At 51.7% G+C, this 25,034-nt stretch overlaps 1 protein-coding gene across 1 annotated transcript in view; it reads left to right on the forward strand.

Moving 5' to 3' along the window:
• MICAL2 (microtubule associated monooxygenase, calponin and LIM domain containing 2) overlaps positions 1-25,034 on the forward strand; it is a 206,111-nt gene that overhangs the window by 88,745 nt on the left and 92,332 nt on the right. Inside the window, 11 exon segments of the mRNA XM_054724629.1 lie at positions 1,757-1,873; positions 3,245-3,346; positions 6,795-6,950; positions 9,311-9,411; positions 14,093-14,350; positions 15,533-15,648; positions 16,435-16,561; positions 17,153-17,243; positions 18,269-18,416; positions 19,413-19,612; positions 20,001-20,107. Coding sequence (XP_054580604.1) covers positions 1,757-1,873; positions 3,245-3,346; positions 6,795-6,950; positions 9,311-9,411; positions 14,093-14,350; positions 15,533-15,648; positions 16,435-16,561; positions 17,153-17,243; positions 18,269-18,416; positions 19,413-19,612; positions 20,001-20,107 — 1,523 coding nt within the window.

The raw sequence follows: 25,034 nt of genomic DNA on the forward strand, positions 1-25,034 counted from the left end.
GCATTGCACAGCTGTTCTCAACTTGTCCTGTGTCAGCATCTTCCTCCAGTTCCCACAGTAGCTGTTCCAAACCTCCACCACAGCCTCCTCATTCATAGCAGCTGGCCTCCCTCCCATGCTCTGGGGAAGAGAAGCCACCAGCAGGCACTTCCCATTCCAGCCCCCTCTCCTTCCTCCTCTACCCGTGTGCCTACTCCTTCTTTTCAACCCAATGTCAGAGGCAGAGATGACCACCTCCTCTCCACACTGGTCCCCCTTGATTCCGTCTCCCCTTTTCACCTGCCCCATCACTTAGTCTTCCCACTTCTTACCTCACACTGCCCCTCCTCTGTCCTTTGTTGTTGCCCATCACTTTTATTTACTTCCAAGTATTTATTCTAGAAAGAGATGCAGACTTTGTCTATACTTTCCATTCATGCCTCCTTGCATTGTGATCTGATTTCTTCCTGACCACTGAGTGCATGAGCTTTTCACCAAGGTCTCCAGAAGCTTCCTAGATCCCAAGTGCCCTGGCCTCCCATAGTCTCCATATTCCTTCATCTCTCCGTGGGATGTGGTATTCTTGGTCCCTCCCCCTCTCTAGGCTTTCAGGACTGCAGCTCTGCCCCCAACCGCCATGCCCTGCCCCATTCTGTGTACCTGTGTTTCCCCCATTAGAGGGCGTGTGGGTCCTATCTCCTAGACATAACATGGTACCTGGCTCATTGTAGATGTTCAGTAAATGTTAAATGAGCAAAGCCCACGAAATACAGAGGGACCCACAGAGAGTTTAAAACTGTACTCTACAAAAACATATTCGGAGGCAACCATGTTTGTGCTGAAGAGTAGGGGACAAAGCAGAAAAACAGGGTGTCCCATATTGGGGGTTTCAGATAAGAAGTCGAGAACATAAGTCCAGCTTTTTTTTTTGTTTGTTTGTTAATTCTCTCCCGAGGATATTTTCCCCATTGATTTTTCAGAGAGAATGGAAGGAAGGAGTGGGAGGGATGGGGAGAGAGAGTGGGGAAAAGAGAGTGAGCGAGAGAGAAACATCGACGTGCGAAAGACACATTGATTGGTTGCCTCTTGCACACACCCTGACTGGAGCTAGGGATTGAACCTGCAAGCCATGTACATGCCCTTGACCAAGAATCGAACTTGTGACCCTTTGGTGCACAGGCCGATAATCTAACCACTGAGCACACTGGCCAGCGACGAGCCCAGCTTTGTGGAGAGAATTCCCCACCGCACTCCTTACCCTGGATGGCTAGGAGCTTAGGTTTAGTTTCCCAATTTTACTTGTGGTCTTTCTCTCTCTCTCTCTCTCTCTCTCTCTCTCTCTCTCTCTCTCTCTCTCTCTCTCTCTCCTGTTTTTTCATCTTTATCTTACTAAACCCAGAGCTCAGGTGAGGAAGGAGGCAGGAAAGAGAGCCTCCATCATTATAGCATGATCTGACAGCTAGAGCACAGTCTTAGAATCAGATAGAGCTGGGTCCACATTCTAGTTTGGCTTCCATGTGACACCCTGAGCAAGTCACTTATTCTCGTTAACCCTCAATTTCTCATTTATAAAATGAGAATAATTATCCCAAAGGGGCACTGTAAGAGTTAAATGAGAAGACACAGAGTACCTGACACATAATTAGTGCCCGGTAATTATCATTATTAATAGATTGCTATGAGATCACTGAGCAGCGATTATATAATATTCTATATACAAGAGGCATCCAGGCACTGCTTCTGACAGCTCGTCTCTGCTTCCCTTCCTTTCTAACAGGTATTCGTCAGTTACAGCTCATCCTATTCAAGGTGGCCCTGATCTTGGGAGTTGAAATCCATGTGAATGTTGAGTTTGTGAAGGTTCTGGAGCCTCCCGAAGATCAAGAAAACCACAGTACAGTATAACTTTCCTCTTCTATCTAGGAATGAGACATTGCAAGATGGAAATTACATCTGCAGCTCTCAAGAATTTGACAGTTATTCTTATTTGGAGCTGTTTGACATAATTTCACCAATGGCTATTTTACCTTTTTTTTTTTTTTTTTTTTTTTACCATTGCTATCACTTTAGGTTTGCTCTTCAGCCTCCCACAGGATATATTATTAAGCCACAAAACCTGTAATTTGATTATCCTGCCACTAGGAGGCGGCACTTTGACAAAGGAAGTCAAATCAGGAGTAGGCTAGAAGATAGATTTGGTTGTCTGGTCAAGTTCATTCACATGCTCTTCAAGCTATTTGTGTACACACAGATATGAGGATACACTTGATGTACCTGCATGGTGGTATTAGAGTCTAATAAAGAATGAAGTTTCTAGAGCAAATATGAAATACACATTCCAAATATTTTTTGGTATATAATATTTTTAAGCTTTATTGAAGTCTAATTTACAAATCATAAAATTCACCCATTGTAGTTATGTCTTATTTAGCAATCCCTCCTTTTTTAGTGTGTGTATGTAAATTCTGATTCTGTATATACACTATGGTCAGAGGGTTTGCTTATGATGCCTTTGCATCGTCCTTATTATCAAAATCTTCTCCTGCCTGGACAGGGCTCTCAGTTTTGAGCCAGATAGTGTTGTAGACCTCACAGTTTCACACCCAGCTACAACTCCTGTCTTACCCGGAATATTGAGAACTTAGGGGAGGTGTTATTTGGCTTTTGTCACTGGGCATCCATTAAACTCTGAGACCCATGTGCTGTTCATCTTCCCCAGACCTCCAGTGGATATTAAATTCTGATTATGAGTAGCCATCAAGGTTTCACTTGAATATGGTTTCATAAAAGACTGTGTGCTGCACAATGGAACATTTTGAGCATAATGAAGTAGGAATTCAAACTGGTTTCATTACACCCTGCACATCCTTTTGGGTCTATTTAGCAATGGAAGGGCCCGGAGGAATGTGGAGAATACGAAGAGAACATGGTAAAATCTGTTGGGGAAAAAAAAAAAAGATGCAAGTGAGACTGGTTTGAGAATCATTGAGGATAGACCCCCAGCCTTTATAGAAACCAATAAAACCAGGCATGGAGTTGGCGCTGCTGGTTTACTTCATCTTAGACTGAACTGAAACTAAAGCCAGAAGGACTCCAGATTCCAGTGTGAATCTGGACAGCGCCAGGTCTTTTCTCTGGAGGCTCTGTCTGGGGCACCTACACCAGGGGGCATTGTCCCTTTCTCATGGCCAACACAGAGGGGGTATAATCACTCTCTCTTCCCACCGCTCTCTGTGCCAACTCACCTCCTTTTTCTGTTTTTTAGAAATTGGCTGGCGGGCAGAATTTCTCCCTGCTGACCACTCGCTGTCGGAGTTCGAGTTTGATGTCATCATCGGTGCCGATGGCCGCAGGAACACACTGGAAGGTGAAGACTCTTCTTTTTGGGGCCAAGGATGGGGAGACAAGTGGGAAGGGGTGTATCTGGAAGGGGGTAGAGAAGAGGGGGTAAGGTGACAGGTGCCAAAGCTGGAGGGGGTCTTGATAGAAGGGCAGACCACCCTGTCATGCCTGAGGTGAGCGCCTAGAGAGCAGCCGTTTAATTCTCTCTGAACCTTGGTTTTTCCAACTGTAAAATGTGGAAAATCAAACCCTGTTAAAGTATTGTTATAAGAGCTGGGAAAGGACTCCTATGTACAAATACTTTGTTAAGGTTAAGTGCCATAAAAATTAAAAGAAAAAAATCCACCTGCCTTTATTGAACACACCTGCCAATGTTCAAGCCATGGTGCTAAGCATGTTCCTACTGACTTCATCTCAGAAAAGCATGTGTATATTATTAATGGCATCACTTTGCTGTCTAGGATAATAGTCCAGAGGAGGAGCCCTTCTGTTCTCATGCCTTTTAAACACATTCAGTGCTGGGCAGGAAGATGAGTTTTGCCCAAACTGTCAAGGTGCAGAACTGCTTCTCTGAGTTGTAAACTTGGGAGCACAACATGTTTTCTTGGGTTAGGATCTAGTGAGGTTGAGAGAGGAACCGCATTGCCAGGAAATGCCTTCAGTCACCTCCACCCCGGCCCCAAGACTAACTGGTACGCAGGTTGTACTAACTGGCCCTAACTGTACTAGTCTGAGACCGGGGTTGTGGGTAAATCTTCCCAGGTGGCATCTCTTTGACGAGCACAGGTCTGCTTTTCGAGCTTGCCCAGCTCGAGGGTTGCAGACACCAGACGTCTGATGGGGGAGGCACCTTCTCCGAGGATGGGACACACTCCCCGACATAGGGCTGATCCAAGAGAATTCAGGATGTGAGGTTGGCCGGCTGAGGCCCTTCCCACCTGCTGTGGGAAGTGCTGTTCCTCTCTTTTCACCTCATACCTGTTCCCCTGTAATCAATCACCAATATCTGACAAGGAACTTGTAAGCTGGATATTGTGCTGTTAGAGTTTATGGGCCATTCTGATGGTGTGAGGAAACTCAGCTTGAATATTTGAAAATTCTGGACCCATGATCAGCTTGCATGTAGTTTGGCATTTCGTGAATATGAAGGGTGGGCTGGGAAGGACGAGCCATTTGAGCAACTTGGGACCAGGAAGGTAAACCAGAGCACTGAATCGGCACCGTTGACATTTCGGGCAGATAATTCTTTGTCGTGGGTGTCCCCAAGGCATTGTAGGACGCTTAGCGACATCCCTGGCCTCTATCCACTAGACATCAAGTGGTACCCCCAGTGTGGCAACCAGAAATGTCTCAACACTTTGCCAAATGCCCTCTGGGGGGGACAAAATCACTCCCCATTAAGAAATATTAGACTAGAGGAAAATGGCCATTTCTTACCATTTTTGACAAAGTTCTAATGAAGAATGATTCAAAGGAGTGGTATACAGTAGAAACCCAAGATGTTTAGTCAAAGGGATTTTTGACAAAGAAGTTTGGGAATCAGCGTGAGGCTTGATGATATGGTGAAGAGGGGTGTGAGGGGGTTCCCACAGGTGGCTGAAGACAAAGGTCCTGTCCAGCGAGTCTGCTGGGACCGTGAGGGCCCTGAGTTAAAGTCAACTGCAGGGCCAGGCAGAGGGGACATTCAGGGCTGTGGGATAGTCAGATGCTAAAAAGAAAGGGGATTAGAAAGCAGTCCATTGAGATGAGACCACCTGCTTGTGATTTTCTGTGCAAACACCTATGAGGCTGTCTATACTAAGGGATGTGTAATTGGTCTTCCTGCCCTTCTTGCACAGAGCTCCCCAAACCCTGGGGCTGTCCTGAGTGGTAAGAGCAATAGGAGCATCTTCGGTTATAATATCTGGTCTCTTGTCCTCAGTTCAGAGCGGTGAAGGTGAAATGGGTGCCTTTTTATTCATAAAAGGCTCCTTTCAACCACACCTGAGTTTATGTTAATGAGGTGACTTTTGGAAATCACCTAAGGATGGGAAAGGGGCTGGTTGCCAGGGGAGCCAACCACATGACTAGAAGGTTGGAACTTTCAGTCCCACCACCTGACCTCCTGGGAGGGGGGAAGGGGTGAAGATTGAGTTCAATCACCAGTGCCCAGTGATTTACTAAGTCATGTCTAAGTAAAGAAGCCTTAAAAAAAAAAAAAGAAAGAAAAGAAAAGAAAGAAAAGGAAGGAAGAGGGTGCAGAGAGCTTCCAGGTTGCTGCGCAGGTGGTATTTCGGGACAATGGCATGCTCTGAGAGGGAGTGGCTGGGAGCTCCACACCCTTTCCCATACCTGGCCCTGTGCCTCTCTCCATCGGCTGTCCCTGAGTTATCCTGTAAGTAACATGTTCCCCTGAGTTCTGTGAGCTCTAAAAATTAATCTAACCTAAGCCAGGGGTCCCTGGAGCCTCCCGACTGTAGCTGGTTGGTCAGGAACATGGGCTTGCAATTGGCGTCTGAAGTGGAGGGCAGTGGGACTGAGCCCTTCGCCTGCAGAATCTGATGTTGTATCTGGGTGGACGGTGTCAGAATGAGATGAATTATAGAACCCCCAGCTGGTGTCCTAGAATTGCTTGTTGGCGTGAGGAGGAAAAGAAAACACACTGTAATTGGGTATAGAGTTCTTACCGCCATTAAAAAGAAATTTCAATGTAAACCATTGAGAACTATAAGGACCCCAAAGGAATCACTGTACTACATTAATTTCCGGTTAGAATGTTATCTGTTTATCATACATTTATTGAATGTATGGTAAGTGCCAGCCACTGGACTTGAGTTAGAAAGAAAATTTGTTTTTTGTGTGTGTTTTTTAACAATATATTTTTATTGATTTCAGAGAGGAAGGGAGAGAGAGATAGAAACATCAATGAGGAGAGAGAATCATTGATCAGCTGCCTCCTGTACACCCCCTACTGAGCCCACAGCCAGGGCCTGTGCCCTGACCAGGAATCAAACCATGACCTCCTGGTTCATAGGTCAATGCTCAAGCACTGAGCTACACGGGCTGGGCAGAAAATTTGTTTCTGCCCCCAGGAATTCAATCTCATACTCCTATTTTTCAAAGGGGGAAAAAAAACCATGAAAATGTTAACAAAGAGGTTTTAATTGTGTAAGTTTACAGTGCACGTGGGTCTAACACATCCTGAACAGGGTGGGTGCCTGTCAGAGAAGATCACTTTAGCCTTGGTTTGTCGAAGCCTGGCCAGGGTAATGGGTCCTGAAGATGTTAGAAAAGGAGAAAGTCTTACTGGTTTAGAAAGACCTCTAGTGTCTCCCCTGGTGCAAAGCCTGGCATTGCTGCCTGCCCCTGACCCCAGAGGCAGAATTCTGCTTTCGCTGACCGATGGGCATCGGAGAGCAGCTTTCTCAGTCATCTTTTCCAGCTTTCACACCAAGTCCAGGAGAAAGACCCACTCCTTCCCTTTCCTTCTGCAGGATTCAGGAGGAAAGAGTTCCGTGGGAAGTTGGCTATTGCAATCACCGCCAACTTCATAAACAGAAACAGCACCGCCGAGGCCAAGGTGGAGGAGATCAGCGGCGTGGCCTTCATCTTCAATCAGAAATTCTTCCAGGACCTTAAGGAAGAAACAGGTGAGACTGTCACCTTTCTCCAAACCAGGCCACTGTCACTTCCCAGCTCTAGGGACTGGGATACTCACTCCGATTGAGTGGAAGCAGGGATATTTCTCCTTAATAATGGGCAGGATTCCTTCCAGGACAAGAGGGATTCATGAGGGAACGTTCTAGATGTTGTATGTGACTATAGATACATATTTATTTTCTCAGGAAACATTTACTGAATGCCCATTATGTCCTGGATTGAATATTGTGGGATATAAAGCCAAGGCTGACATGGTCCCCACCCAAAGCGGCTCCTGTCCAGGGTGGGACCCTACGTTACCCCTCCTAGTGCAGCCTGGTCGGGCTGTGCAGAGATCAGCATGCGATTCAGGGTGCGCTCTGAGTGGGGAGCCAGTCACCTGGGGGTGGTCCCTGAAGAAGCCCAGGTGCTTTTGTGCAGTGTGCGAGGTGCCCTTCCTCCCAGGGGTCCAGAGATGCCCAGGGAGCTTGACACTCACCCGGGGCCTAGAGGAACTGTTCATTTATTTAATTGACAAGTATGCACTGAATGCCTACGAGGTGCCAGACGGGGTTCAAGGGTGTGAGACAGAGAAGTGGGCCAAACAAAACCCACTCTTGGAGCTCACTGTAGAGGGAGACTTTCAGTAAGGAGGGGGGGGGGAAATAAAGCAGGCCCAGGCACAAAACACATGCCCCCAATTAAGACATTGAAAAGGCAGTGTGACAACAATGGTAAATCTTTACACTAAAAATAAATCATCCACGCCCAGCACCACCTGGCCCAGAATACTCATTTTCAGTGCTTCCTTTCAGTGATTTTTCACCTGCATCCTCCTACCTTTTCCATGGACTTCGCTCTCTTGATAGTGCCAATACTGTTTGTTATTCTGCTTTTTTCATTCAGCCTCACACTTTAAATACTGTCGCCATGGCCGCCTAGTCATCCTAATGGTCAGTTTTGGCAAAATAGCTCATTCAGTGGATGTATTGTCACTGCTTAATTGTTTACTCCATGGGGTGGCAAGCTGGCTGGCCACATGTTTCTGTCTTTCCTTCGAGCAAAGCATCATTTAAATACCTTTCAATGGCTGAAGAAAAATCAGAAGGAAAATATTCTGAGAAAAATGGAAAGTTATATGAAATTCAAGTTTCAATGTCTAAAAATAAAGGTCTGTGGGACCCCCCCACCCCCAATGCGGTTACCTCGTGGCCGGCGCTGCTCCACCAGGAGGGGCTGGCACAAGCCGGAGGGCTCACAAGGCCCAAAGTGTTGACTCTCTGGCTCTTTACAGAAAAGCCTGCTGACGTCTGGTGTAGACCTTTCAGTTACTCACTGTCGCAGCTAAACCTGCTTCTGGGGATTGTTTTGTGAAGCTGGTTTTCTAGGAATGGGGTTTGTTGCTGAGCCAGACTTGGCCTCTCCCTGGCCCCCGTGATGTGTGCCCACTGCATGACCCTCTGAAGTTCAGCAAGGTTGTGTTATTTTATTTAAAAAAAAAAAAAAAAGGATTTCCTTTCAGCAGATTATGTCCCTTTGAATGATTTAAGAATTCTCCAACCCTCCCTTCCCCTCAAAAACCAGGAAAATAAATACTTAAAAAAAACCACCAACTATAAATTCTGACAGGACCTGGGGTGTGTTTTTCCAAACGTCTGAATGGGCTTCCTTTAAACTCTGCTGTGGTCGTCACCTTTGGCCATTGTTTCACAACAGGGCCCCTCGCACAGTGATAGCGCTGATTTCCTCTGATTCTCTGGGGGCCCTCTGCCTTGACGGCTGTTTCCTATTTAGTGGTAATAACGGGGTTCCTATGGTTACCCAGCACGCCTCCGTGTCAACTGCGGGTAATTGCCATGCGTCTGCTCCCCTCCGTGCCTTGGAAGAAGCTAAGCTAGTGCTTCCCAAAGGCGAATCCAGTCACCCCCGGGGCCTCTGATTCAGCAGGCCAGGTGGTGCCCTGGTCATTGGCATTTCTAATGCATTCTCAGAGGCTTCTGGCTGGGGTCCCCACGTTGAGAAGCACTGAGCTAAGCTCTCCTCTCATTTGTTTTAAACACAGAAATCTAGTCTATAAAGTGTCTTTTCAATGGGTGGAAAGTGAGAAAAAGAGACAACCCGGCCCTCTCACCTGAGTTGCTCCTGCTGGGGCACCTGGTGTTCACACGGAGCCAGGAAATGGTAGAAACCTCACTTAGCTCTATTCACTTGGGTAAATGCTGGCACTCGGTTTTATTTTCTTCAGCCTTGTCGTGTCTTTAAAATGTATCTAGCATGAATACGCTGCAGGTAAACACGCGGGCAACGCGGATCTCCTGGCGCACTGGGCACCGACCATCGGGACTGAGCGCAAGCTCGCTTCTCTTTTCAGGGATCGATCTGGAGAACATTGTCTACTACAAGGACTGCACCCACTATTTTGTCATGACCGCCAAGAAGCAGAGCCTGCTCGACAAAGGGGTCATCATCAACGTACGTCTCTCTGGGCTGTTATGTCCTGCCTTTCCCTTTGCGCCCGGGCTGGCGGCATCGGCCAGTGTAGGAGCAGCCATGGTCCTGCCAGGAACTGAACCAGGGGGCGGGGAAGGGACCGCCTCCACCGCTCTCCTTCTCCCTGGTGTTGCGCGAACAGCCCACACCAATGCATGCAGAGGCGTTTCTGCAGAGAGCTGGGGCGAGGTGGGGGAGGAGGATGGCGGGGCTGAGTCCTTAACCCAGGTGTTAGTGTGGGTCCTTGCCCCCGAGAGATCACCTGAGTCTTCTTCTCCCCCACATCTCCTTCAGCCCGCCCTCTTTTCTGGGAGGGCACAGTCATTTGGAGGCAGATGGGGGCTTCTTGTCCAAGTGGGACACCGAGATACTTTCACTGTGAATTTCATGCTGTAGCCTCCTTGTCATGGAAGGGGAAAGCTCTTGTTGTAAAAAAGACTTGAGTTGAGCCCTGCCTGGTGTTGTTAAGTGGTTAGTGTCGGCCTGCAGACCAGAGGGTCGCCAGTTCGATTCCTGGTCAAGGGCCCATACATACCTGGCTGCACGTCCGATCCCTGCCCTCGTGCGGGAGGCAACCAGGCGATGTGTCTCTCTCACATTGATGTTTCTCTCTCCCCCTCCTCCCTTCCACTCTCTCTAAAGTCAATGGGAAAAATATCCCCACTCTTCAGGTGAGGATTAAAACACTGAGTTGAGTCTTGGCTCTGCCACCTGTTAACTCAGGGCGGCGACTAGGCTGCCTAACCTTTCTGAACCTCAGCCTTCTCGTTTGCAGAGTCCGAGTAATAGTTTCTGTCTGAAAGGGTGGCTTGGAAGAGCACTTTTAAAAATGTACACAGAGCACCGCGTCTAGCACGCAGTGGATTGCAGGTTCCCCCCACACCTCCTCCGCCTGCTTTGGCACCTGCTTTGTTGTCCTGCTGGCTTTCTGGTGTCTGCGTCCTGCCTCCACGTTTTCCTGCCTAAACAGAGGGCAGGGCTGGGAGGAAGGAGCATGGAGTGGCGGGCCCTGGGCTGGATGCGGCTTTGGTCAGGTGCTCAATCTCTCCTGAGCCCCTGATCCTGCCCGCTGCGGGCCGCAGCCTCGAGATAAGGATCTCAGTCCAGGGTCGGCCTGCTCTCCGCGCCGGCCTGCAGCCGAGCAGCATGGTGACCATTCACTGCCGCTTGTCAGAGAAGAATGTCCCTATCTTCTCACCAGCCCGTGCTGGCAGCGGCCGGGTGGCACTCGTAACCCAGCCCTCCCCTGGGCCTCCTCCGCATGGCTCAGGGGTTGGATGAGAACCTAAGTTGCTGGAAGGGAGGTGTGAATGAGGGAGGGGGTTGAATGAAGCCACCAGCAGAGGTGGGAGCAATGGCTCAACATGGGGTGCCCCCTGCGGCCCTGGGGGGAGGCAAGGCGGTCTCCCCTTCTTTCCTCTGCTCCCAAAGTTGCCACCTCTGTCGGGATGCCTGTGTCAGATAGTGAAGGACTGTTTGGGCCAGGGGTACAGGTGCAATGGGTACCTTTGTGGGGGGGCGGGGGGAGATGGTGCCTTTGTCAGCCCATCCCTGGGGCATTAGGCAAAGTGCACCTTGGGTTTCCTGGGTCCCTGGCTGAGTACTCCAGCCTCTGGATGCTAAGCTTCCCTCAGGTCACCCCAGGGCACTGTTCCAGCCACAGCATGTTGCTCATGGCGACTCGATTCCTTGGCGTTGTCTGAGCCCCTCCACCTCCCATCTCGGGCTCTCCATCGTGGCTCACTCTGGTCCCACAGATCGTAACTATGGAGGAGCGGGGAGCAGACCCAAGCCCGTGCTTGTCGTCACCCAGGGCTTTCCTCCCCGTCAGGGACTCTGGGAGCATCTTCTGAGCTGTGCTGAGGGGCCTGTAGGTATAAGACACGGACTCTTACCAGGAAATTGGCTGGACGTGGGAGAACTGGACACCCATTCCGTTCAGGAGCGCTGGCCCATCTCCAGGGTCCAGCTAAGCTCTATGGTATTTGCATAAGCTGGGAGCCAATCCATGTGTCCTGAGCCACTTGAATTAACATTCATCTCTTGCTCCTGAAGGAATGGCAAGTCCTCCCTGCGTCCCTCTCCCCCTGTGGGTCAGCATCCTCCTACAGGCACACAGGAGGTGCCGAGAACAGGCTCACTGAGTGACCGATGGACCTGCTTCCCCCTCTGTTCCTGCTGATCTCTGGGCTGCTTTCTATGGCTTCTGAAGGGAGAGGAACGTTTCTCCTTGAGAAACCAGGCCTCTGGGCTCCCAGCTGTGCCCACCTGGCTCTCCCCCCACAGGGAGGGGCCCACCCCCGGGACCCTGCCTCTGCCGGCCCTCGCACACGCAGGCGAGGATTCCGGGATGCAGCGGGCTTGGTCTCGCCACGACGGGAGCTTGGCGGCCAGGTGTGCGAAGTGGATGTCCATCACAGCTGGTCTCCCGAGCCTGAGTCCACCCTCATTTGAAGCACTGGACAGGCCTTGCCCGGCCTTCGCTTCTGGCCTCCAACCTCTTTCCAGCTCACCACTTGGGGTGACCATTCTTCCGTTTTGCTCCTTTTTGCTGCTTCCCTCTGCCGCCCCACCTGTCTGTCTAGCATTCAGCCTCGCTTCAGTTCCCTGGAGCAGACCCAAGCCTGTGCTTGTCGTCACCCACTGTGGCCAATGGGGCCCAATTTCATTCCCCTGCTTTTATCAGAATTTAGAACTGCTTCCCCGTGCCTGCCCACTTTCCCCAGAGCCTCAGTCCCACTTTTTTCCTTCTTGTCCTTGTTTCTACCCCCTCCCTAGAGTTCTCCTTCTGCCATCCACCCACTCACCTTTAACTCCTGCCCTGCAAGGCCCCCTGGCTCCTCCCCGCAGCCTCAGGCCAGGTGGACTGTCATCCCAGTGCCTCCTGGGGGTCCGTCCCTTTGCCAGGTCCCTGCCCTCCTGCTTGGGGCATTGGCCCCAGACCTTGCCCGTTGTCCACACCCACCCGTCGCCCAGTCCACCTCCAGGTGCTTGCAGCATGTCTTGAAGAGGGGGCTTTCTGAGACCTGTCTGTTGATGTTTCCCTCTCTCTCCTCTCCACACCTGCAAGGGAAGGAAGTGACCATGTAAGTGTAGGAACAGGTCTGAGAAGGGAAATCAAATAGCTGGAGCTCCAGCCTGGATGCCGTGACCTAACAAACACTCTCGGGCCAAAGCCGATGCAACTGGGGGGACGTGGTGTGGGTGTGGAAATATTGGAATTCCCAGGACAAGGTATTTGAAGGCGTGGCCATGGGGAGAACGGACCCGGTAGATCATTCTGTTTGTAGATGAGACTGTGCCTTCCTTGTAAATGCTCTTGCTGGTGCCTTGGGGGGTCCAGGCTGCACTCACCACAGGCTGCATTCAGTGCCATGGTTATTGAGGAAAGGAATTCCCTCTCATTGAGCCCTCCCCACACGCCCCCGTCAGGCTGGGGGTTCCACGTGGTCTCCTTTAGTTCTCCCACGGCTCTGTGAACGAAGTTTGTTATCTCCATTTTACAAGTAAGAAAATGGAAAGTCAGAAGAGTTTACTAACTTACCCACATTTACTCAGTCAGTAAACAGTAGAGGTGGGATTAACCTGTTACTTTCAATAACCCAAGGCCTGTGTCAGGCTTATACACACTAGACCAAGGGGTCCTCAAACTTTTAAAACAGGGGGCCAGTTCACTGTCCCTCAGACCGTTGGAGGGCCGGACTATAGTTTAAAAAAAACTATGAACAAATTCCTATGCACACTGCACATATCTTATTTGGAAGGAAAAAAACAAAACGGCAAAAACACCCGCATGTGGCCCTGCGGGACTGTAGTTTGAGGACACCTGCACTAGACCCTGCCCCGCCTCCCCCCAGGGATGTGCACCTTCTGTGTCACCTTTTGGGAAAGATGGTCTTTTAGTTTCTTTAGCCACACGATGAGCAGATTAGACTTGGGAGACAGGTGTCCTGCAGGTGCCTCCAGGATGAGTATCCTGGTCCTCTAGGCTCAGATTCTCCATCCGCTGGCAGGAAGTATAGCAGTTAATACTGTGAGAGCAGGGCCCTGGGCAGCCTTCAGCCTGTCGAGAAAAGGGGAAACGAATTTTGGAGAGCAAGTCTGAGTGATGGCAAACACCCATTTCTTTTTTGGTCTCGTTGGACCACTGAACGCCGCACATCTGGACCACATCAGCTTAGCTTAGTTCATTATACACTCACTCTTCCTCTCACTCTTTTCTCTTTTCATTTCACTGAAGTTATCAGGAGAACCAGCCATATGGAAGATGCTGCTGCATTTGCTGCAAGACCATTAGTATGTTCAGTGTCCATTACAACACCACGCTCTCTGTTGGAACCCCTACGTGAGACTGTTCTTTTGGAACTTAGTGCCAGGAAAAAATTACCTCGCCGGGGAATTTCAGTGCTGCTTTCTTTCTGATAAGGCGAGAACTGTGATAGCCCTCATTTCCCTTTTGCCTCGGATGCTTAATCACAACTCTGTTAACCCTCACAGCTGGCTGACGGGGTTCCTCTTTCTTCCCTTGGCCCTGATTTTCTATGTCTGCTTTGACTAGCCTCCCTGTACAGACCCCATTCCAAGTCCTTCTGCGAGGGAGGGGATGCCAGTCCTTGCCCTTGGAGGGGCAGGCGGCCGCACTGTGCTCCCGTTCTTCCCACAGGACTACATCGACACGGAGATGCTGCTGTGCGCAGAGAACGTGAACCAGGACCACCTGCTCTCCTATGCCCGCGAGGCTGCAGACTTCGCCACCAACTACCAGCTGCCATCCTTAGACTTTGCTATGAACCACTATGAGCAGCCCGACGTGGCGATGTTCGACTTCACCTGCATGTACGCCTCGGAGAACGCGGCCCTGGTGCGCGAGCGTCAGTCCCACCAGCTGCTCGTGGCCCTGGTGGGCGACAGCTTGCTTGAGGTACCACCGGCATGTGGGGCCCCCCTCACTCCTGCCTGAAGAGAGATCCCCCGTTTATGTTTGCCTGGCAGCCTCTGCTGTCACACAGCCGGGGGAAGGCAGGCCCTCGGCCAGTCGGCAGGACTCCACCAAGCCCAGCTTGGCCTCAGAGCCGGCCCTTCCACGAAATCCAGGGGAGCCCATGTGTCTGTATCGGCCAGAGAGCTTTCTCCTCCCTTGTACTTTGTTGAAGTACAAGCTCAGGAGGCCTGGTCTGGACTTCAGGGCATCCTTCTCAGAGCACATGGACCCTCAGCTGGGCCATGATCTCCTCCTCATGTGGGTGGGTCTTTGTGGCCTTGCAACATTGAGGTCATGTAGGATGCAGAGAGGCATGTGGGCCCAAAGTCCAGGTTCTCTCCATGACCTCCCTGCTCAAAAGGCTTCCCAGAAAATCCTCAAACGCTAGGATCCTCAGGTTACATACATGCTTTCAGAAGGGATCTGTTTTCATCTTCAGGGGAACCACTAACCAGAATGTGTTTATGTATTTACCCCAAGGTCAGCATCAGATCCGAAACCGTGCAGTGGGTGTGCATGGGCCAGTTTAGTTAGAAGGGAGTTTGATGACTCGCCCCTTGCTCACCATGTTTGTGGACTACAACCTGAGCTCCTTGGCTAAGCACTCAGCACCTCACCCCACACCCACTTCTCAGTTTCCCCTCAGTACTCTGCTCCATAATCACCGCTGAACCCACACCACACGGACCCTGCACCCACCAGGCTCTGCCATTTCCAGCCACCGAGACTTTGCCCACTATCTCTCCACATCCCCGCTGGTCCTGCATGGACTGAATCTGAATCCTATGCATTCTTTCAGTCAGCCTAAATGCATCTTTTATGGATCATTCCCCCTTTCCATCCCCCAGGGTGGGAGTTTGCCTCTGCCTCTTTTGAGCCCCAGAGCGGTTTTGCTGTTTCTGTGTCCTAGGCCCCTTTACCTAGGGCTTGGGTTGCGGATATTTGTATTTGTGTTGAATCTAATAGCTTCCCAGTCACCTCTCCCCCAACCCCCCCCACCACCCCCTCACCCCGCACCCCCAGAGCCTCGCCTGGGCCTGGCAGCGGGAGAGTGCTGGATGGAACTGGATAGCAGGCTGGGAGTGGTTAGAATCACCCCAAAATGTCCATTTTTCTTTGCAGCCCTTTTGGCCCATGGGCACAGGCTGTGCCCGTGGCTTCCTGGCGGCCTTTGACACGGCCTGGATGGTGAAGAGCTGGGACCAGGGCGCTCCTCCGCTGGAGCTGCTGGCTGAGAGGTGAGTGTGTGGGCCAGGCTCCGGGCTGGGGCAGGAAGGGAGCACAGCTGGCTGCTAGGTGGCACCTGGATGAAGCCTCGGTCCCCTCCCACCTGCCTTCCCACACGTAGCTTGATCATCGGGGTCCCCAAGGACATGTTTTCCATCATGATCTACCTCCTTCAGTGACTTTCTCTGGGGGCCGGGACCGTAGGTCCTCAGTGCCAAAGAGAAATGTTCATCCGGGATAGTCCTGAAGTCGGGGTTCCGGCACTGCTCAGTTTCCTGGGACCCAGAAGAGGTTTGGGGGAAGTTGCCATGGGAGCGCTGAGTACCCCACCCTGTTGGGGACTGGTTCTCTGATCCCCCAGGAGAACCTGGGCTTCCTCCCAGACCCCTGCTGTTGGCCACGTGGCTGTGACAGCTGGTGGCCTGGGAGCAGTAAGGACTGGTGGGTGGGGACCGGCCTTGGCTGGTCTTGGGTGTGGCGGCCTGTGGTCATGGGGGATAGGCCACCGGAGCCCATGTGGCTGAGTGGCGGTTATAACAAAACCGCAGGTCCCTGTGCTGCCAGCTCTGCCGGGGGGAGGTGCCAGCTTCCCCACCTCCCAGGCTCCTTTCTGCCACCTCTGCACCCCTTGAACCTCCCCCACTTTGCAGGTCTCAAGAACCACAAGGGTCAGGCTTTGCAGGGAAGGGTTATACAAACACATCTAAGAAGCCCTTGAGAGCAGGAGAGGGTGGGGGTGGGGACCAAGGCCTTAGGCTTCAAGAGGAATCCCAACCCCATGCCCTGCCTCCCTCCAGAGAAAGTCTTTACCGGCTGTTACCTCAAACGACCCCAGAGAACATCAACAAGAACTTTGAACAGTACACGCTGGACCCGGGCACGCGGTACCCAAACCTCAACTCCCACTGTGTGCGGCCCCATCAGGTAAGTCCTTCCCTGGGATCTCGTCTGGGTCCCCCTGCACTGAGCGGTGGGAAGGAGGGGTCACCTGAAATCTCGGCACATCCCTGGGACCAAGGCCTCTGAGCCCTAAGGTGGCTCTAGGGGAGTCACAGAGTAACATGAATCAGCACCTCTGTAGCCCACAGGAGAGAAATAGAACACATGTAAGTGGATGTCCACATTTGTACATATATTTACACACGTTTGTCACCATGCGTGTGTGTTGCTAAGCCTACCTCCCTCAGACAATCTACTTGGCGAACTTGAGTCCTCTAGGCCTCTTATTCTCTCCCATTGACTCACAGCCTCTCAGTCAATAGCTCCAGCAGTGGCGTGCATTTTAAAAGTTAGCCCGTGACCTATATTTACACTTGAGTGCTTCCACATCTGGGTGGCTAATTGCGGCCCATCGCTCTGTGTCCCAGGCGGCCTGGGTTCCCTCGCTGAGGGTCCCAGTGGGAGAGGGAAGGAGTGGCCGATAGATACTAAGTTGAGAAGGTCAGGTGCCGAGGCCCCGCGACTGGAATGTGGGGGAAGACTGGTGGGCAGCTGCGTGGTCTCTCTTGCTTGCAGGTGAAGCATTTGTACATCACTAAGGAGCTGCACCACTCCCCCCTCAAGAGGCTGGGCTCCATGAGGAGATCCGTGGGCCTCTCCAGGCAGGGTAAGCCGCCCTCCCGGGTCCCCTGGGAGGGGCTTTGCAGGGAGGAGGCTGCCCAGGGCCACAGAGGACCTGGGTGACCTTGGCCAGGCTCCTGTCCTCTGCTCTTCAGTGTCCCCTTCTGAGAAACCGGGACAGTGACACCCTACGGAATAATCGCCATCAAGGCGTTCATACGTGTTGCACGCTTGGCACATTACAGTGAACTGCGGAATTACTTCCCGGGGACCTGCTCTTCTTTTCCTTTCATTTCCTGTCTGGGGTCTGCCTCCATGTGCTCCATTCTTTTCCTGGTCGTCCAGGGCCTGGCACAGAGCTGGAGGGAAGGAATGATACAGGAATAACTCCCAGCACCCATCAGGCTTTGCTTTGGTCACCATCCTGCTTAAAGGTCTCTCTGGCCTCCAGTCACTCACCCAGACCTTGTGTCCTCCCTGCTTTAGGGCTCACTCGGCCTTACCAGCCACCCCCTTTCCCTCCAGCACCTCGTGCCCCACTGCTGCTGCCCGTCATCCGCCTTGCTACACAAACAGGGAGGGTTTTCCTGGTCTTTCCACGGCGCAGTCCTTTCTGTTTTCCTGCAGTGCCTTCTTTTGTCTGATGAATTGCTAGGCACTTTTAAAGAAGCAGCTCAAATGTACCCTCTTTGTGCCTCTCTGTGGCAAGTCCCAGCCCTGGCAGACACCGGGCAACCCTGCTCACATGCCCCCCCTCACCCCCGCACCCTGCTTCTCCATCATTACAGCACCGCGTCATTGTCACCCGCAACCGTATCTGTCTTCCCCACTGGATGAGATGCTGGCAGAGTCCTCGTCGTCCTGCCTCTGTGTTCCAGAGGGTCTTGGGGACCTGCTGTAGGAGAGCATGCTTCCTGCCCCAGCATCCTGCCCTCCCGCCATGCTCTCCACAGGGCCCCTTGCCTTGGCGCTATTCCCCATGTTCCCAGACATGGGACAGTCAGAGAGCGGTCCCCAGGGGTCCCTGAGATTTCCCCAGAGCACCTCACTGTCTGTCTCCCGTTACTGCAGAGTCAGACATTCGGCCCAGCAAGCTCTTAACCTGGTGCCAGCAGCAGACGGAGGGCTACCAGCACGTCAACATCACCGACCTGACCACGTCCTGGCGGAGTGGCCTGGCCCTGTGTGCCATCATCCACCGCTTCCGGCCTGAGCTGATGTGAGTCTGGGGCCCAGCTGGGCCTGCCAAGCTCCTCACTGCCCACGGGGACCCTGGAGACGAGGAGAACCAGGACTGTTCTGCTAGATGCAGAATCTTCAGAACTTGGTTCAAAATTTCTCTTTGCATATTTTTGATTTGAGTTTTTTCTTAAGTTTGTTTTGTTTTCCCTTTGCACTGATTAATCTGCCCACAACTGCTTTGATCTGTATTCCTAATATGTGACTCAGGCTCAGTGGTTACCCGTCTCCCGCCCCTCCATTTCCACACGTGGGAAATTTGAGCATTCCCACCATGGACCTCTACCCTTAGGCAGGAATTATGGGTAAGACCTAATTCGGGGGGGAAATGTGACAGGTTATAGCCCAAATAATTAGAGCTGAGACCCAAATTGACTAGCTGTGTACCATTGGGCAAGATGCATGCCTTCTCTGAGTTTGTTTCTTCATTTATAAGTTGGGAAATATGTCAGGTTCATTAGGGAGATTCAATTATGGGAGTACCTCGTGATGTTGAAAGCACAATGCATCGATTGAACTCGTGTTTAAATCAATGTGTGTGGGTAACCTCACGCCCACGAGCAAAGGCATCCAAAAGGCTGAAAGGAAACCTACGAAGAGGTTATCAGTTGGTACCTGTAGGACGTGAGGTTGCCTTGAGAAGGGGGCGTGGGGGAGGACTCTCACTTATCACTTTACAGGTTATAAATCACTTGATTCTTTTTTGACAAGAAGCCCATGTTAGTTTTGTAATGAAAGGAAAACAAACATAAGGGAACTATCTAAAGGCAAAGTAGCTCATGCATTTCTCCAAGTGGCAGGCACCACCTTCTGACAGCCGTGGCATTCTCGTGGCCCAAATCTGGACAGTGTTAGCTTCTTGTGACTGAGGCTCCTGGGGAGCGGGGTGGGGGTGTGATTTGGGACCAGGGCTGGGGTCACTGCTCCTTCACTCCCCGCACCTCTCCCTGAGTTTCACCTTGTTCTGATTCTCCAGCAACTTTGACTCTCTGAACGAAGATGATGCTGTGGAGAACAACCAGCTGGCGTTTGACGTGGCCGAGCGAGAGTTTGGCATCCCCCCAGTGACCACGGGCAAAGAGATGGCGTCAGCGCAGGAGCCCGACAAGCTCAGCATGGTCATGTACCTGTCCAAGTTCTACGAGCTCTTCCGGGGCACCCCGCTGAGGCCTGTGGGTAAGCACCTGCTTTGGACCACGCTTCGCTCTGCCCTTGAGCCGGTTCTGCCCTGTGCCGCCTCTGGCTGCTCTTCACCCTGGTGTCTTCTGTTCTGGGCTGACCATGCCTTCCCTTTGACTTTGAGGCCAAACAGGGGTGAGTCCCACACACCCAGACCTGTGTGTGTAAGTGGGTCTGTGTGCAGGTGATGCATGACGCCGGGGTCTGGTCTGCCCCTGGCGTCGGCGGTCTCTGGTGGGACTGCATAGCTCCCCGCCCAGGCCATTCACATCTTTAGTTGGGGGGAGAAAATTATTTTGGAGGGACCTTACAGCAGTGATACCCCTGAACCCTTGGGTAGCTGTGGAAGGATCCAAATCTCAGCCATACTTTTCCTTCCTAACAGACTCTTGGGGCAAAAACTATGGAGAAAATGCTGACTTGGGCGTGGCCACGTCATCCCTTCCTCACAACTATCTCAACCTCACGTTCCCCAGGAAGAGGACTCCACGAGTAAGTCAAGGCTTGGCTTTCCTTTAACTGCTTTTTGCACATGGATGGGGCTGGGGGGTTGGAGAATGTCCTGCTCTTGGTCTGTGTCTGCTGATAAATCAGTTCAGTGTTTTGGAAGCTCCCCCGGCACTTTGATGACTTAGAAGCCTTTACAGGAAGTCCTTGTGGATCAGCGCGGCCTCCTAGGTGGGGAGGAGAGGCAACTTCTCATTTTGTTGAGCAGTTTATTTAGATCAGGAACACAGGGGCCATTGAGTGGCAGGGCGGTGATGCTACATTTACACATCCTGTCCTATTCATTTTTTTTTTTTATTCATTCAATGAATGTCCGTTGGGCCCTACAGTATGCCAACATTAGAACTTTTTGTTAGTTTTTGACGAGGGGAGGAAATGGACAGAAATGACTACTATGTGCTCTTTGCCTTTGAAGAGCTCAGAGCCCAATAAAGAGGTTCCCGAGCGTCCCTGACCTATGGCACACTGCCTGTCTCAGTACTTTTTTTCACTCTGCTCCTCGGTCAAAAGAAACGCCTAGGAGTTCCATTTGTTCAGTAGTTCAGTAGTTAAGTTCAAATATCTTATAAGGGCATTTTGCAAGGTCTACGGCAGACTTCACCATGTTCCCCTAGGAAATCTAAATACCCCGCGGCTCCTCTGTGAGTTGACTGGGGCCACGGGGTGCCTTGGTACCCAGTTTGGGAATGATGGGCCTAATGAGAAATAATTGTATCTGAGTGATGGCATCTCTGGGGAAGGGATAATACAAGTTGTCTTGCTTATTATGCTCACGGTACAGATTTTAAAAAGGGGGCCCAGGGGTGTTAGGTGGCAAGTCCTGGCCCAGGGCTCGCCCTGGCACTCAGCCTCTGGGAGCCTCCCCTCGTTTGGCAGAGGGTGCAGGCCTCTGCCTGTCTCAGCCTCTCTCGGTTGCTGACAGTCATGCCATGTCCTGCCTCCCCTCCACCCAGGGCGTGGCCGGGGCCCGGTGGCCTCCCTCCTTTCTTTCAGCTGCCTGAACAGTGGTCACTTTTTCCACCGAGGCCTGTGCTTCCCGGAATGTCGCAAGGAGTTGTTGGGCTAACTCCAGGAGCTGCATAGGATTCTCAGTGCTCCCCCACGCCCTGTCTGCAGGGAGGGGTGGGTGAGCCAAGTGAGGGCTCGGGAGGAAGGTGCAAGGTCTGCCAGGGTTTTCAGCAGAGCTCTGTCTGCTCTGCACCCCAGGGTTCCCCATTCAGAAGTTCAGTGTGAGGGCTGCATTGCCCACCACATGTCCCGTGAGTGAAAGCTGTCCTCTGGATACCAGCCACAGGCGTGTTCCCGCCAGGCCAGTCATGTTTCCTCTGAAGCCCAAGCACCCCACTCTGGGCTGCCCCGATCCAGCCTTTCCACACACCCTCTGGGCCAAGCGTTGACCACCTTTCTCCGTTCACCCGGTTTCTCCCACCACATAGCCCGCAACTGGAAGAGCAGAGGGGGCTGAATTGGAGTTTAAACCTCTCACTCACCACACCTCTGTTTACAGAGTGACTGAATTGAAAGGGCCTGGCCAGGAGGTGGGGATGGTCAAAAGTCAGCAGTCAGCAAGGCCAGCCAGGCCCCCGACGGCTGCTGGGCCCTCGCTCCACGTTCCACTGGCTCCGCTAGGAAATGCAGGGGAACAGGTGTGAACCATGGCTGGGCTCCTCCAGCGTGTGCCGTGGGCTGCCCATGGGCTGGCAAGTTAGTAAGGCCAGTGGGTCACATGCCGCCTTGGTCATCACTGAAACACCCCAGCATATTGTCCACCACTCAGTGCCTGGGCAGTGATCGGACCACACGGCAAGTACCTTCTCCCCATTCAACCACATGTCCTCTTGTATCTGGACACTCCTTTGGTTTGGGGAACCGATTTGCAATGCTCTTTGGGCTGAACATCTCTCACAAGCCGAGTACTGAGTCCACTCCCGTTTCCCTGGGATGGACACAGAGGATGTCTGCCCGAGACTCAGAAGACTGCACTCACATAGAGGCTCCACACAGTCACCCGGAAGCTTTCAGCACAATTAGAGACACAGCCCTCAATGCCCCGGCTCATGAGCCCCTATGGCTGAGAGAGGCAGGCCAGGCCTCGCTTGCATGATTCTACTCTGCAAGCACACGCAGTATCTGTACACAGCGGTGCATCTGCACTCACCCTCGCCCCCTTCTCCCATCCCTCCCCGCCCCTCCCACCCCTCACCAGCTGCCAGAGGAGCACTGAGATATGGGAACGCAACAGCTCGTGCTCATTCACAACATGGCATCTTAATCTGAAGAGAGTTCATTGTTTCTCTGCTGAGCCAGTCTTCGAAGCCCCTCTCCCTCCAGTTTCCACTGCTGCTGTTACATTTGTCTCTCATCCCTAAATGCTCATGTCAAAATCCCAGCAAGACGGACCAACATTAGGCAAAATAAGACTTTTCCTCCCCAAGGACCTTGTCGACATTTAGAGAGTAACATTCCCATCCACCCTCCACAAGGTGGTCCCTCGGTGAGGGGGAGTTATGGGGTTGCTCGATTAGCTCTGAAGACCGGCGGGTCCAGGCCTGTGGAAAGAAGAGCGTGAGGTTCTGTTTTCCTCTTACTACACCCGGGTCTGCTTCTGCAGATCTGCCTCTCATCCCGTCAGCATCGAAAGCCTCAGGGCAAGCTACAGTTCCGGGGGACTCCAGGGCTCTTGTCCCCACGCACCGCAGGTGACACCCGAACATATGTGGTCCCTGTCCTCGCTCTCCTAGGCCTGCCACGTGTGGGTGATGCCTGCACTGATGGCCACTTCAGCCATTACATGCGTCACATGTGACATATGCACGCAGGGGGCCTGATCTTTTCTCCATCCTGAGCCCACTCTGTGGAGGACAGCACAGCATAGAGGCTGTCACTTGTCCATGGAAAGCCCATCCCAGAAGCCAGGTTAGTGGCCCCAGGATGCAGATCCTGCTCAGCTGGCTGATTCTGACCCAGGTCCTCCTCCAGCACTGGTCCCCGGTAGAGTGGCGTGCACCTGAGTCAGCCTCCCCGCGCTCCTCTCCATGAGTCTCCTGCACAAATACTCCGCAAAGAGCCAGCGGTTGCTAGGGAAGAAAGTGCTTCCTGCCCTGGCCAGTTTTACTCAGTGGTTAGAGCGTTGGCCTGAAGACTGAAGAGTAGCAGGTTCGATTCCAGTCAAGAGCACGTACCTCAGTTGTAGGCTCGTTCCCCGGCACTGGTTGGGTTAAGTGCGGGAGGCAGCCAATTGATGTGTCTCTCTCACAACAACGTTTCTCTGTCTTTCTCCCCCCCGCACCCCCTCCCCCACCACGCTCCCTTCCACTCTCTCTAAAGAATCAATGGAAAAAAATATCCTCTGGTGAGGATTAACAAAACAATTTTTTTTAAATGTGCTTCCTCCTTCCATCTATTCAACACACATTTACTGAGTGCCTATTTATGTTGAGTTCTCCCCTTGGAGCTAGGGGTAGAGCAGTGAACAAGACAAGCTTTCCCTGCCCAGGGAAGCTCACCTTCTGGAGGGGCTTCTGAAGTTCCTCTCACTCCCCTGCCCCAACTCCTCTCCAGAACCACCCACCTAGCAGCCAAAGCTCCCAGCGAGCTTCCTAGTACTTCTCAGTTGAGAGATTTGAAGAAGGTTTGGGAGAGTCCAGAGGACCAGGTCCCGATGCTGCGCACACACCCCCTCCCCGCCAGCACCTGCGGTTTGCAGGCTGATCTCTCCTGTCCTCTGTGCAACCACAGCCGGAGGTTCTGAGCTGATTTACAGCATGGCCATGCACGTTGAAGCCAGGCAGACATGTCTTTAGGTCTGCTGGAGTGTTTAAGCCTCTCAGGAAGTCCCTTGGCTTGTCTGCAAGATGATTATAATAACAAGCATTGCATTGCTGTGAAGACATCATCAACAAATGCACGCTGCAGGCCTGACACATTCTTTGGCACGTGGAAGGGGCTCCGTAAGTGACAGGCCATGCCCTTGGTAAGCACGGCTTAAATAAAGATGCTCGTCTTCTGAAAGGATGAGTGAAACTAGTTGGACCAAACTGTTGGTTCGGTACTGCAACCATGGGCGATGTAGCACTTAGAGCATCGGGAACGGTTTCCTGTGTATCCCATTTGCCCCTCGCGTCGCCTTCTAAGGAAGGCGGGGAATGTGTTCTCCTCCCAGTGAGATGGGGAAACTTGGGACATGGGGAGGTTCAGTTGCAATGCCATGTAGGTGGTGAATGTCAAAGTCAAAACTAGAATTCTAATTTCTGCTAACTAGCATTAACCTCAGTGGCGGTGTCTAACACTTACACAGCGCTTCACGTTGTAAGAAGTGTTTTACATAAATGATTTTATTAATCCTTACACCAGTTATGACAGTGTACTATCCTATAGTGAGGAAACTGAAGTCGGAGAGGTTAGGTGATTTCCCTAAGGTCACACAGCCAGGAAGTAATTCGTGTCAGAACTCGAACCCATGGTTCCTTTCTACGCTGCCATTGAAGAAGAACGGACTCTCTTGGCAGTGTCACTGGCCATCTTTCTAAACCTCATGGCAACCACCCTTCTCAACCAGGGCATTTGCCTGCAATGGCCAGTCTCTCCTCCCGTGACCCAGATCTTAATTTCTCCACAATTAGGTTATACTAGCTAACTAAATACAAAGCTTGTTTACTTTGGGCTAAATTCACATTAAGTCAGGCAATATGGGAACATGGTGATTTTGTGCTGATCAAATAAATGATCAGATTGGGAGATATATGTCTAATTTTTTTTTAGTGGAGCTACCAATTAGTTTAATAAATGATTTTTGGTGTGCAGAATCTTACAAGTCACTAGGAAATCATGATTTTAAAAGAAGTTCAGGTGAAAGGGATGGAAAATATTAAAAGGAAAAGAAAGTGAATTACTGGTTTATTCTCATGTTCTG

The sequence above is a fragment of the Eptesicus fuscus genome, chromosome 13, assembly GCF_027574615.1.
Source record: "Eptesicus fuscus isolate TK198812 chromosome 13, DD_ASM_mEF_20220401, whole genome shotgun sequence".
Lineage (NCBI taxonomy): Eukaryota > Metazoa > Chordata > Mammalia > Chiroptera > Vespertilionidae > Eptesicus > Eptesicus fuscus.